This window comes from Pundamilia nyererei, unplaced genomic scaffold (genome assembly GCF_000239375.1).
Source record: "Pundamilia nyererei isolate P.nyererei 1_Seehausen unplaced genomic scaffold, PunNye1.0 scaffold00058, whole genome shotgun sequence".
In the NCBI taxonomy this organism is placed as follows: domain Eukaryota; kingdom Metazoa; phylum Chordata; class Actinopteri; order Cichliformes; family Cichlidae; genus Pundamilia; species Pundamilia nyererei.
The window spans coordinates 2,114,555-2,128,046 of NW_005187459.1; the positions used below are offsets into that span (position 1 = coordinate 2,114,555).

The 13,492-nt window shown below is 39.2% G+C and overlaps 2 protein-coding genes across 2 annotated transcripts in view; one reads left to right on the plus strand and one right to left on the minus strand.

Annotated features, from left to right (window-relative positions):
• Nucleotides 1-9,229: 9,229 nt before the first annotated feature.
• Nucleotides 9,230-12,237, minus strand: ccdc167 (coiled-coil domain containing 167). Its single transcript, XM_005734447.2, has 5 exons — nucleotides 12,172-12,237; nucleotides 11,820-12,074; nucleotides 11,548-11,642; nucleotides 10,706-10,758; nucleotides 9,230-10,235 (listed from the first exon to the last, which is right to left on the minus strand). Exons 2-5 carry the CDS (start codon nucleotides 11,868-11,870, stop codon nucleotides 10,117-10,119), a joined length of 318 nt encoding a protein of 105 aa, XP_005734504.1. The 5' UTR covers nucleotides 11,871-12,074; nucleotides 12,172-12,237; the 3' UTR covers nucleotides 9,230-10,116.
• Nucleotides 12,238-12,311: 74 nt separating this feature from the next.
• The window catches only part of kif25 (kinesin family member 25), a 10,555-nt gene continuing 9,374 nt past the window's right edge, over nucleotides 12,312-13,492 (plus strand). The window contains exons 1-2 of the mRNA XM_005734446.2: nucleotides 12,312-12,409; nucleotides 12,546-12,611. Of these exons, the coding sequence (XP_005734503.1) occupies nucleotides 12,341-12,409; nucleotides 12,546-12,611 (135 nt within the window). The 5' untranslated portion in view covers nucleotides 12,312-12,340. The remainder of the gene's footprint in view (nucleotides 12,410-12,545; nucleotides 12,612-13,492) is intronic.

Below are 13,492 nucleotides of genomic sequence, written 5' to 3' on the forward strand. Positions count from 1 at the left end.
GCCTATACAGCTTGGAGTAAGACAACATGCATGAAGAGGATGATGTGGACAAAATACTCATTTGCCTAATAATTCTGCACTCCCTGTATATGTGTGCTTGTGAGTGGTTAAGAAAAACCCAGAGGTACCACAAACGTGTAAAAACATGAGCCACGTGATCTTGGCTACTTAGCTGTGATTGCCTCCCCTCCAGCTTTAGCAGGTGAGACATAAGGCTGCGGAAGTCAAATCAGCATTTCTTTCACGTAATTTACTAACCCCTTGGTATGCGTTCGCATTGAAAATATATGATGCACTCTGTCTGGGTAGCGCAGGAAATGAGAAAGGTTGTCTGGACCTTATCTTGCTTCATCCCATCGACATCTCTAGTTATGATTCAAGAGTAGAGCAGCTGAATGCACGTGTACGGGTGTGTGACAAAGTGAGAAGAATGATCATAATGGGTCCGTGTCACCTGTTAAACACAAAGTAAACCCGGCAGCCTGCGTAGCGACTGATGCAGCCGTTTATCTGCCGTGGTTTTCAGAGCCTCGCAGGAATGAAGATAACTTTGTAGACCAGGAAACTTAAGCTTTTCTCCTCTCCTTCAATAACTTCTTCTTCCACATCCTGCTTTTACACAATACTTCACATTCCTTACTTTTTCTTAATTGAAAATACAGCATATACAGCTTGCAATACCCAGCTTTAACCTAGGTGAAAGCTACTTTGATGACTGCATCATTAGTTCTTTAAACTGAAATTACTGAGCATTGAAACACTATTTAATTACTGAGAACAAACCTACATGCACAGTTAAATCTTTAATAAATTCAACAATACAAGCTCTAATTGATGCTGACCAGCATGCCAGTAAAATCAAATGATTGGAAGCTCTAGAACTGACTCGATAATTGTAAGCGCTGTATCTTTGCAACTAACTTGTACCTGCAGAAGATGCTTGAAATCTCAAAAGCTTCATGTCAGGCTGAGCCTCTCCTGTCGAGAGACCTCGGACAACTTTATCACATCAGTGGCACTGAGGTGCAATCTAATCTGTGCAATCTGCACGGAGCCTTTCTTAGTAGGGGTTTGTCCTCAACACATGTCATCCCAAGTGAACATTTCTCTGTGTGCCCCTTAAGCCTGCTCCTCTGGAAACTGCAGAATCTAATGGTAGTGCCTTTTCCTAAGATATACTTTATATACACAACTCACTGTGAGTAATGTACAGTATATCTTTCATCTTCATGGATGTTGGCCTCTGTGCTTTAGAGTCTCCTGTTGTTGGCAGAGGCATTCATAGAAGCCATTTACTGCTTTTGCTCATCTTCTCCAAGAAGTCCACATACAGCCCACTAAATAAAGTCACTGTTCCCACCGCAGCTAAATTCTGTTTCGTGATGAAACACTTAAACACCCACATTGCAGATAAATCGTTGCAGCATCAGCTCAGTTTAATTATTCGGTTCTGCAGTAGTCGTGGAAACCAGCATGTCCGAGAAGGCCACTGAGCAGGTGGGCCTATTCAGGTCACACTTTGGGAAGCGCTTCTCGTACCTCATTGAAACTAAAAACCAGTCATTCTGCAGCTCGTGCAGCTAGTTTTAAACCATCATGGTACTCGAAAACTGCAGAAAAAACAGAAATGTGTTGAGGATATTGCGAGCTCAGAGCCTGCCATAGGGTGAGAGGCAGGGTACGCCCTGGACAGGTCACTATTGTCTCACAGGGCCAATACAAACAACTATTCACACCTATTGGCACTTTAACTGCATGTCTTTGGACTGTGGGAGGAAGCCAGATTACCCAGAGAGAACCCACACAGGCACAGGGAGAACATGCAAACTCCAGATGGTGGATCTGAACCCAGGAACTACTTGTTGTGAGGCAAAGAGTGATAACCACTGCCCACCTTTGCAACAGGAAGTCATTAATTCAGTTAATTTTTTTCCAGACAGAATTTGTTTGACTTTTTTTTGTTCTCGTTGTTGTGTTTTTAAATGTCTGCACCAGATAATACATATTTTAGTCGTCAAATTATGCGTGAACTTTGAATTTAGTTGCATATTTTAGACTACACTGGCAAAGGTCAGGAGTAGAAACATTCTCTGTACTGTTCTTTCATTTTTAAGTAATTCTTTTAAGCAAATAGCACACAGTTGTTTTTCTCGTCCAGTTTTAATTTCAGCCAAGTGAAAAGTGTTTTTTTCACTCCCACTTTTATTCGTCAGTTTAGTTTCAGTTGATGACAACCTTAACAGTTTCTGAGAGATCTGTGATCATCATGAGCTTTGGATTTCTCCCAAAGGACACGATAGTATCCGAGGAAATTCCAACTAAATCCATCTTCGTTTTTTCTTGTTTTTAGGTTTCTATCCTTCCCTCCATCTTTTCTGCTCTTGATTCGCTGATAGCAGTCTGATTGGTGCATACGCAGCCTATTCTTTATACTTGTTTAAGAGAAAAAACAGCTCTGCATGGAACAAGTAGTTGCTTTTACAGAGTATTTTCTTGCAAGCTAAATTTCGACACAGACTTAGACTTGCTTGCCATTTCTGCTGGCATTCACAAGTACTGTATGTGTGCTACTGTTCCTGCCTCTTACTTTGTCCCAATAATAGCTCTTACACAACAACACCACAAAGGTCAGTGTGTTTGCTCCTCGTAAAAGCTATCAACTTTATCAGTCACCACTCTGAAAGCAGTGGAGCCTTCAGTCAGTTTAGGGCTGATCACAAAGTGGGGTAAAGGTGAAGGATGCTGAGGGCCGCTAATGCGCTGCATGAAGAAGACTGGCCGCTTTGAGAGCAGGAGATGTTTGTTCAACTTGTTTTTTTTTCTGCCTTAACAGATGTTGCTTTCGGTCACTCACCAAATCAGGCAACCACCTGTTTGTTCGCAGGGCTTAGAAAGTAAACCTGTGGCAACAGTCTAAAAGTGCTCATGTACTTTTTAGGCCTTCGATTTCTAAAATGTTACATTTCTAAGATCCAGCTCACAGGCTACATTAAATCTCTTGGAAAGAGATTCGGATTTCTCCACTGTTTCTTCTCTTTCTTCTTTCTTTTTTTTGGGGGGGGGGGTTCATTTTTGTAAAAACCGTGAAGTGATTCCAGTGTGTTTTGGATGGGTAGTTTGCATTAGTTGTTATATAGATTTATTCTTCCTGTCATGGTGCAAAGAATATGTGTTTACCAAGTTATTTTCTTAAATGTAATTTTTAATGTTCCACTTGCAACAATCTACTGGTATCAATCACATTTAACACGGCGCATTCAGATCACTCCTTCAAACCTGTGGATAAACTGGTGGATTTCACTTTCTTGTGTTTATTTTAACCAAAGAAATCATTCTGTCATCGTGCACTTTACTTGTCTTCTGTCAAGTTCAATTTTTTTTAAATGCAATGGATTTTGTCTTCTAAAGCTTTTGATGTCTTTCATAGGTTTATGTGACTAATGATGACGTCCTGCTCTTACACTGACATCTCTTTGAGCTTCATGTTTAAAATTACATTAAAAAGCATACAAATTCAACACAATTAACTACATATATTATGTCTGCTTCATTTGGAATGATTGAAGAAATGGATAACTCTCACTGCCATGAAACTGCTGCTCGGTCATTTCTCCAATTGATTTTGATCTGCTGAACATAGGTGACGTAAAGGTCTGTTACCCCCAAAGAGTTAATGCAAAGTTGCGGTAAAATGTACTGAATTTAACTTCTGCACTTCAATCACATAAAAATTGTTAGATTTAAAATACACTGTGTTGGTGTGTTTACGGACCTAACTGTAGTGCTTGTCATTACAACGGGCAGATCATGCAGTGTGAAAAAAACAACAACCATATTTTTATTAATTAAAAGTCAATCAATACTTGGTGTAACCACCTTTATTCTTCAACACAGCATGAACTCTCTTTGGCAAGCTTCCTCGCAATTTCTTTAAATTCAGAAATACTTCTCCAGATTCCTTGAGGTCTACTTTGGATGTCGGCCACCTTTCTCAATCAGACATGTTCCAGTTGGTATTGCATCGTGGACCAAATCCTGATTGGCTCCTTAAAAGCAAAATCTAAAGAAATGAGTTGTGACTCAAGACTTCTGCACAACACCGTGAAAGTGCACTGAAATTCACCCACAGCCCTTCACTTAAATATTACATCCATTAGACCCAATACAGGATAGCAGAAGTGCTTGAATTATGTAATGCTTGATCCGTGCAGACCTGCGCACAAGTCCACAGTTGAATGATTCCATCACTAATAACATTAATTACAGCAGTGTAGCAAATGCTCTCCACAGAAACACCACCGTTACTGAGTTAGCCATTAGCTTGATGGAAAATGCTTTAGTACTATTGATTGTGTAATCACGCAAACTTTTCCACCTTTCTTCTCTCAGGGTTGTCTTTTCATATTTAGATGGAAGTGATGCTGTAAGAATGGTTGACAGACAGCAAAAAGTGTCAGTAACATGTTATCTTATTCTCCAATGTGAGCTTGGTGATAATCCAATAATGGTGATTGTTAGACGCACGTGCAAACATGTTACCTGGGTAAGCAAAGACAATCCCATCCCAGCTAGATGAAAGTTTTCTTTAAAATAAAGTACACGCCACTTGTGTTTTTGTGTACACAATTGTCATGGCTAAATTACCAGATTGCCTGTGGGCGACTGTACATGTGCAGTATGTATGCTGTCTGTAGTCTCTGCTGTAGATTGTCCATGCGTGTTCGATGAAGGATTATAAATGGATGAGAGTGCGTTCAGGAAAGAGACGCCAGCCCTAAAGCTCTTCCTTCTCAGAATAACACTACGTGACGTGTTGAGTGTAACTAAGGGACATTTTTCAAGGTACAATGAGCTCAGTAGTAAGTGTTGTGGACACTCAGCAACTGTTTGACATTTAAGCTTTGTACCTGCGGCGCCTAACAATGTTTGCTCTAGAAGTTAAACACATAAAAAGGACCGAATGTCCCCTATGAATAGATGATCCTTGCAATATTTATAGATAGAGTAGATCCCATTTTAGAGAGTCGAATGTTTTTCGCCTGATTGAAGTATGATCATGTGATTGGTTTTAAAGTTTGATCACAGCTTTTTGCAGAGTTGACTGTTACAGCATATACAGCAGCTGTCTGAAGCACATAAACAACAACGTGCAGATTTCTCTGTATATCAGTGTGCTGCCTCTAAAGTGATATGCGTTACACGGCTGCAAGAGCGCACAGTAAACAAATCACTGCATGATCAATTTGGTTTCAATTCCAGGAAACGCTTTTGCATACGGGTGAACAATCTTTGCTTAACTTCAGCAAAAAACAGCCATTTTTAATGTGTCCATTAAATGCGGAAACATTCTTAGCGTATTATCTAACTCGATTACTGTAACAGAAAAATAATAAACCATCGAATAATTAACATTTTCAGGCTCTGATGGATAATTTTGCTGGTTCTCCATAACCTTGATAACAAGCTACTGCTTGAGTATTTGGAGAATTATAGTAGATGTCTTTGAAGTATTTGAAAACACTGAAGACTGATTAGTTGAGCCATCAGCCTTTCTTTAGCTTTTCTGTAGAAAGGAGTTAAGAAAACATTTAAATTCTTAAAATAGTTCCTTAAAATAAAGTAACAAGAGGAAGTGTTGCAGTTAATGATCCGGTGACTGCAGCTGTGCAGCAATTTCTGCGTGCTTGCAGGCACTGATACTGCTGGTAGCAAGCCAGTGCTGTCCAACTTGTGACAACAGGAAGATGGAGCTGTCAGGCAGGGGGAGAAGAGGGAAACCACAGAGGAGGTTCATAGATTTAGTGGAGGGTGAGAGAGGGGCATGCTATGGATAGGGTGAGATGCAGGAAGATGGTACTTTATGGTGATGTCTAAAGGAAGCAGTCGAAAGAAAAGATGAAGTATTCAGATTGGATCGCGTGTGGTATAAGATCTACTGTACAATACAGACATGGCAGTGTTAATAATTCCACATGGTCAGTGCCAGTTTCTTGGAGGAGATCATCGTGTAAGCTGAGGGGCTGTATATGTTTGTAATTTTCTGTTGAGGAGGAAAAACAGAAGGAGGGGAGTGTGTTTGTGTGCATGAAGCAACTAATAAAAAATCAAACACCTTATGGCTATAACTCAATTCCCACTAAAGCTTCATTTCCGCAGCCAGATCAAATTGACCGAAACATTATCTCAGTGATTTTGATCAATTATGTAAACATGCCAGGGGCTCAGCTATGTTCTGAACTGGATATGTATGGTATAAATAGGTAATTTTACAGTTCATTACAGTGGTTCAAGCAAGGTGAGGAAGTATAATGCGGGGGAAAGTCTTTAATGCGCTGCAGGTCAACTTGTCCTCAAGATATAAAGCCAAATAATGAGGTAGCTCACACTTCTACGGATGATTGTGTGGTTTTTGGATGTGGTGACACTGCAGCCACTTCTGTCTTTGGATCCAGCTCTCATTTACTCACACCTTTCATCCTGACCCATTACCTCCCATCAACTCACCGTGTATGATGCTCATGTCCTCTTCCTCACACCGAGTGAACCCTCCTACCCCAGAGTAACCATCACAGCCTTACAGCTTAACGCTTCAAAGACACTGTTGTGACACACGCTACCTCCCCAGCACGACACGATTACGCCCATCATCGTCCTGACTTTAATTTTTACCTGCCTCAGGTCTCATCTTCTTTTTCAGCATGAACTAATTACTAATTAGGTGATATGTCACCACTATGAGCACAGCAATGATGACTAACAGAGAAAATAAGTATGGAGGGGATTTATTTAGCCATGCAGATGTAGATTTCAGGAATAAGACATAGTCTTTTCCAGACATGATGACTCAACCCGTAATGGTTAGCTGCTTTTAAGGATGGCAATTTACAAGAAATATGCTTTGGATGCTTTTATGCATCATTCAGGACTTGTTTAATATATCAATCCATCCAGTAATTCAATGCAGTTTGATTTGTAATGTCATCAAATCTCAGAAGAAAGTGTAAAAAAAATGGCATTTGTAACATTAATTAAGTCAGGAGTGCAAGAACTGGCTCCCTGCTGAGTCTCCAAGTAGATGTGTTGTAAAGTGAGAAAAACTGCAGGAGGAGCAGAGTGAGAAGAAGGCCTCAATTTTTGGACAGAAGAGTGACTGAATCTAGACGCACTGCTTCAAATTGTTCAAATCACCTTTATTTTTTAATTAAGATATCTCAGGTTGTTCATAATCTATTTAATAATCAGTTTTTTGAATACTTTTACATTTTTACACTGAAATAAATAAATAAATAAACGGGGGTGTTTGTTTTTGCCCAGCCCACTTGAAGTTGAATTGGGCACAGATGTGCATTTGAGCTTTGGAAATAATTTGCATGTAAAACATCATTGTCTAATAAAACGTGATGCTTTGGTATAGATTTAACAACTCTACCATCTCTGCATTAGGCTTTGCTTTGATAAGCTCTTGTGCTGAAGGGTGAAATATTAGGCTTTTTCTCTTATCTTCTCTCATATACTTACTGTTAATATAGTGGACGCTTGTATTAAACATGGCTAATGTTTCAAATAATGAGGAGTGTATGTGCAAGTAATCCTTGTGTGCCGAGAATTCTTGGCTTTGGGCTGTTTTTAATGTTGTCGGCTGCTATCAGTGAGAGCAGATATCCTTAACATAGTAACATGGTCATCTCAGGCACCAAGCAGCAGCTCCTTCAACCTGCTGTTCAAACCTTCTGCTTGTAAGAGGAATTATAGATGCCTGTTTCAAAAAGCAGGTGAAATAAGGGGCTGAGTGTCTGCAATGTGGCCAATATAAAATAAACAATGAACATTTTTGCAAAGTGAGTACTTTTATATTTTAATACTATAATAAAGAAAACTAGCTAACATGTTTAAATGTAGGTGTGGATGTGAGTCTGTCGAGTAAAATGTAAACAGACTTTAGGTGAGCTGACCAAAAGGGACAGCGTCCAAAAAAACTTATGTAATGACATCTGACCCGGGTGGAGATGCTGGGCCTTCACTGCAGCTCAAACATCGTTCTGTGTTAGAAACAAAAGAATTCAAAGTGACATCTGGCATTTTCATGCTCAAACAGACCTCTTTTTTTCAGTTATTTCATTGTTTTTAAGTCATGTACTTTCATGACTTCAGGAGACTTAACACGGTGTGGCATGAAATATGAAAGTGAACACAAGGTCACTCGCTGACTGCAGGAGGAGCAAGCAAAGGCTGAAAGTGCAGGAAGCACATGGTAACAGCTGACCAAAAGTAAAGCTAAAAAGTTTTTTGGGTTTTTTTTGCATGGGAGTATTTGTTATTGATTTATTTCTAATTCAAGAAGTTTTTATTTTATAAAACCAATTATTTTAAATGAGCAATAAAATCAAATACAAGGTGAAAATGAATATTCAGAGACTGCAGTCACCAATTAAACCCCACAGTCGTGTTGCATAATAGGCTTGTTTACATTTATTTTATCTGGGGCTGAGAGAATGAGTGTGCGTGGGTCTGACGAGGACTGAGTCGGTGATAATAGACAGCGTGGGAGGTAGGGCACACACACACATTTGTTTGGTAAGGTGTGGTTATGTTATATAGTTGTTTTTTGTTTGTTTGTTTTTTACTGTAACCAATGCCAAGTAGCAAATAGGGCAAGCAAAAAAATGCATCTGAAGTTTTTCTGCGTGAAAAAAAACCAAAACAAAAAACAAACATCGTTCAGTCCACTTCCTGATTGGGCAACACATCCCCCCGCTTTTCCAAAAATACTTACTTGAGCATTTAAAATTTGTTTTCATCAGTGGCTCAAAATAGCCTGATGAAAATGTTGCTGATGAAAAAGGACAGGCTAAACAGATGTCGATACAAATAAGACACAGGAATGCTGCTTTAATCATTACATTCTCAGAACTATAGGAAGGCCTTAAGACTTTTTAAATCAGACTTCCCCACCCTGCCACAAAAATCCTGCAATGGCTGTGTGACTGGGTGAAAAATGTCACCTCTGACACTAACAATATGTTTCCTGAAGAGATCACGCCTTCTGTACCTGTGAAATTACAAAAAAAAAAAAATCTCCTACATGTTCTCTCAGAACATGATAAATCCTAGTCTGCTACTTTCAGGAAGAATGAATGGATAAGTTATCTAAATAAATAAAAAATAAATAAAGGTGTCACTAAAAAAAAACCCTAGCACATTACAAATAGTACATAAACAGTAAACAATATGCATTGAATTTGGCACAAAGCATTTATTATATGGATTTAAAAGACATACGCACAAATGGCAAAAAAAAAAAAAGCATTTAAACAGATCAATTATTTAAAAAATCCAAATCTCAGAGCATAACTGTGTACAGTCATATTTCAAAGGACATTTGTGAGCATGTTGGCCATTTCTGGAAGCGCAGTTATTAGGAGGTAGGTGTACGACCAGCATGAGTATCGATAAAAGGAAAGAAAAAAATCTCCAGGCTCGGCCTTTGACTTAATGACAATACAAAGGGCACAAACATCAAATATTTTCATGCATTTAACTGCACAAATACTGTGTACCATGCATACAAACACTTACTGAAATGACTGAAAAGCAGACTTGTCCGGCACTGCTTGATAAAGTATCTATTTGACATGTTGCGCAAAATACAGCAAGTACATGGTGGTTTGTTAGGAGCACGATGCTGCTTTCATTTGATGTTTCCTGTCAGACTTAGAAAGTCGAAGCATCCGCAACCAAAACCGCAACACTTGTAATTTGTACTATTACTATTATGTTTCTGCGACTTGCTAAAAAAGTCACATGCAGAGCAATGTTTTTTAAGTGCTAAAAGGCAAAACAAATCCCACATTTCCTTACTTTTGTTACCTTACTAACTCAGGGTTGATGTCACTCCCAGCTCGGACATCTGAGGCAAATGGAAGGCAGCATAAGGTAAACATTCAGATGAAGAATAGTGTTACAAGTGTACAGAGGTCAAATATATAAAGGCATAACCAGAATTCATTTTCTTTGTCTGCTGGGCCTTTTCATGTGTTCACAACCGTGTCCCTGTACCAAGATGGCTTTGAGTTTGATGCTCTTTGCAGAATCATGGGTCCCATTTTTAGTGTGGTTTTATGACTTGTCTGTGTTGTAGAAAAACCCGTAGTAGAAGAAAGCACTGATAGCCAGCAGAGCGACTGACAGCAACATGTTCCTCCGGTTTTCACCTCGTAACATCTCCAGCTCCTTGTCTGGAAAAGCAAAAGAAAAACTGTATAAAATATGCAGCAGCCATCACTTTCTATTTATTTTTAGTCCTCTGGCACGAGCAAAACCAGCAAATGATCTGTTGTCGCAGCCTGGGGCCAGTTTACAACATACTGAAACTATTTTTGTTTTTTTATATGGGAAAGCTGGCTCAGTCAAAAGAAGACAGAAGACAAATATTTTGTATACTACACTCAAAAAGCACGACATTCTTCAGTTTCCTTAAATGTGTCATCAATAACATTTTATTTTCACCTGCTTTCTTTTTAAAATGCACCTTTCAGGATGACTAAATATGACATGTTGATTAGTTTGCTAATCAGTTTGTCAATTAACCCTTAGTGAAAACGGGACTATGTGGTCCTCGAGCGCTCAATAAATATTACAAATACACAGGAAAAGTAAGAACACACAGTGAATACACATGAACAAGAATTTTAATATTAAGGCTCACCTAGCTTCTGCACCCTCTCATTCATGATGGTCATTTCATCCTCCAGATCTTGTCTGATTTTTTTTAAAGAAAGAAAAAAAGGCAATATTAAGGAGAAACATCACTGTTGGGTGAAGTTTTTACATTCTTTCTTTCTTTCTTTTTTTAATCTCTAAGTGGTACAAGATGCCTTTTCATGAGTTCTTGCTCACTAAAGAGCCACGCAGACCTGCAACTACCACAAAACAGCCACAAACAGGAAAGCCAAAGACATGCAAGAGCAAATCCAACACAAATCCTTCACACCTCATGCAACAGAACAACACATTCATTTGTTCCCTTATGTTCATCGTTTATTTCAAACCCTTTTTAAAATCTATATTCTCAACTCATACACTTTATTTAGACTTCAGATTAGTGTTCAACTCATTAAAATATTGTTTTTTGTATTAATAGCTACTTTTGGTTATTTCCTTATTCACAAGGGGTTTCCAAAGCAGGAAGCTTGGCTGATTTTGACAGATACGCTTCCTGAATTCCTCAAATGTGATGGATGGGCAATTCATTTTCCCAAAGAGCCGCATGAGAAACTGGGACTGTTGTGGAGGGCTGCACCAACTGAGTTCAGCTTATTGGTGTAGCCCTCCACGAGGGGCACCAAAAGTTGATATCACTGAAAACAGGTATAATAAATAATAACGTGCTTTAAGCAGGAATAAATAACAAGTATATATTTTAACAAGGACAGTCTTGCAGGGCGTTTCCTCCACAACAGTCCCAGTCCCAAGGCCAAAGTTGCCTTGAAATGCCAGTGGGAAGTATACACACTAACGTGGAGTCTTCATAGTCTCCTTCAGCCTCACCTCTGCTTTTCAGAGAGCTTCTCCTTCCTGCTCCTGAACTCCGCCCTCTCTAAGTTGTCCTGGCAACGCACCCGCTGCTCCTCCAGACGATCAATCTGTAGGATTTTACAGGTGTGACACACGGAGAGGTCAACGTACAAAACACAGAGGCAGGGAGCGACCGAAACGAATGAATTTTAAGAATGTACACGGGGAAAGCTACAGCACCTATCAGACGTCAGCTAAACAGAGAGATAGATGGGAAATGTGAGAGAAACGCTAAAACACTGTACCTCGGAGGCGACGCTGATTTTCTCTCGCCTTTTCTCTTTTAGCCTTGCCATGTTGTGACCAAACCGGAGAACCACAGTGCAGTGAGTCTCCTGCCTGACAGGGGAAAGAAAAACCTGTGACTATGCGGAACTATTTTTCTTCTTCGTAATGTTTACGTCTTCCTTTTGACGAACCGCTCTTCGCGCACTTTGCTGCCCTCTGTCGGTGGAAAGTGACAAACACTTGGCCGCATAAACACAAATAACTCCCAACACCTGAAAGTGAAGAAAGCCAAGTCATTAAAAAAATGCTGTCATGCTCAAATCACAATTAAACGGTTATTGTTCTCATGCCAGTAAGAAGGCAACATACTGTAGTCTGCACCTGCCAAACACAGACAGGTAAAACAGAACTGAGAGAGTTGCTGCTGAGCGTTGCTAATCTGATTATGTGACCTGAGAGGACAACACATGATCAGCTGAGAAAGAAAAGGGACGAGGCCAGGCAAGCTGCTCTATACTCGCTTCCTTCCTTCTACAAAATGCCTCTCTTTATAAACCGAGACCAAATATTTGCTCATCAGGTACACCTGCTGGAGCACAAATTAAGGGTGAGTCATTGTTAGACATTAGGGAATGGTTTATTAGATTATTATTGGTTTATTAGATTTTTTTTTACAAGTTACTGAACATGAGTTGTGCAAACTGCATCCCAAATCCTTCAGGACACATTTCTTCGTATTTCAGAGTAAAGAGGAGAGAATACTTGAACTGGAGACAGAGAATGCCCTTCTTCATTTAAGACTTGCAGAGGTGAGAATACTTTTGACATCTAACACACATATAGGCTCATCTTTAGCCAAAAAATAGATTTTGATCATTTTATTCTAGTATTTTCCTGTCTGCACCTTATTTATCATGGTTTTTCATGGACCTCAAGCACAGCTTTTGTGTGCATAACTTCTTTCTTTCTTTCTTTTCTAAATTATTTTTAGTGCCAATAGGCGTTGGAGTGTGCTTGTGCACTTACTTTAAATGCATGAAGTTTATTACACCTTAGTACTCACGCTATGTGCGGGAACATTTGAATCGGTCTCTATTTGAGTGCTTTAAATGGATGGTTAACTGAATGTGTATCTAAATGGCACATTGGGACAAAATGGATCATAATTTCTATCAAGCTGTTTCATTAGTTAGGCATGTAGCTCAAATGCACCAGAATTATGTGCAAATGACTGTTACCCCCTTCACTGTACTTTACAGATCACTTCATCCTCATTTGTTTTTTTCCCTTCCACTCTCTAAGACTTAGATCCATAATTTATTGGGCAAAGGCACATTTTATTTTGTACACCACAGTACAAAGGCAAACAATCAAGAAGTGATTGAAGTGCAAACTTTCAGCTTAAATTAAGTGTTTTTACAAGAATTTGGCAGTAACTTTTTAGGACTTACAGCTATTTTTATACACAATCCACCACCTTCAGAGGCTATGAATTGGACAACCAAACATAATTTTAAATATAAGGATTCTTTCTGTTACATGGATGATGATGTTTTGCTTCTATTTGACTTCAGTTTTTTCTTCAGTAAATAAAAACCACATTCTCTCAGGTTGACATCAGGTGAATGACTTGGCCACTAAAGCATATCATATTTCTTTGCCTTAAGGAAATCTTGGATTGCTTTTCCTT

What these genes read in the sequence shown, in the direction of transcription:
- ccdc167 (XM_005734447.2), bottom strand. Translation starts at nt 11,870, where the DNA reads ATGGCAAGGCTAAAAGAGAAAAGGCGAGAGAAAATCAGCGTCGCCTCC. An exon ending in AAATCAGCGTCGCCTCCGAG is followed by an intron (nt 11,643 to 11,819) that starts GTACAGTGTTTT and finishes AAAATCCTACAG; the next exon opens with ATTGATCGTCTGGAGGAGCA. An exon ending in TGAGAGGGTGCAGAAGCTAG is followed by an intron (nt 10,236 to 10,705) that starts GTGAGCCTTAAT and finishes TTGCTTTTCCAG; the next exon opens with ACAAGGAGCTGGAGATGTTA.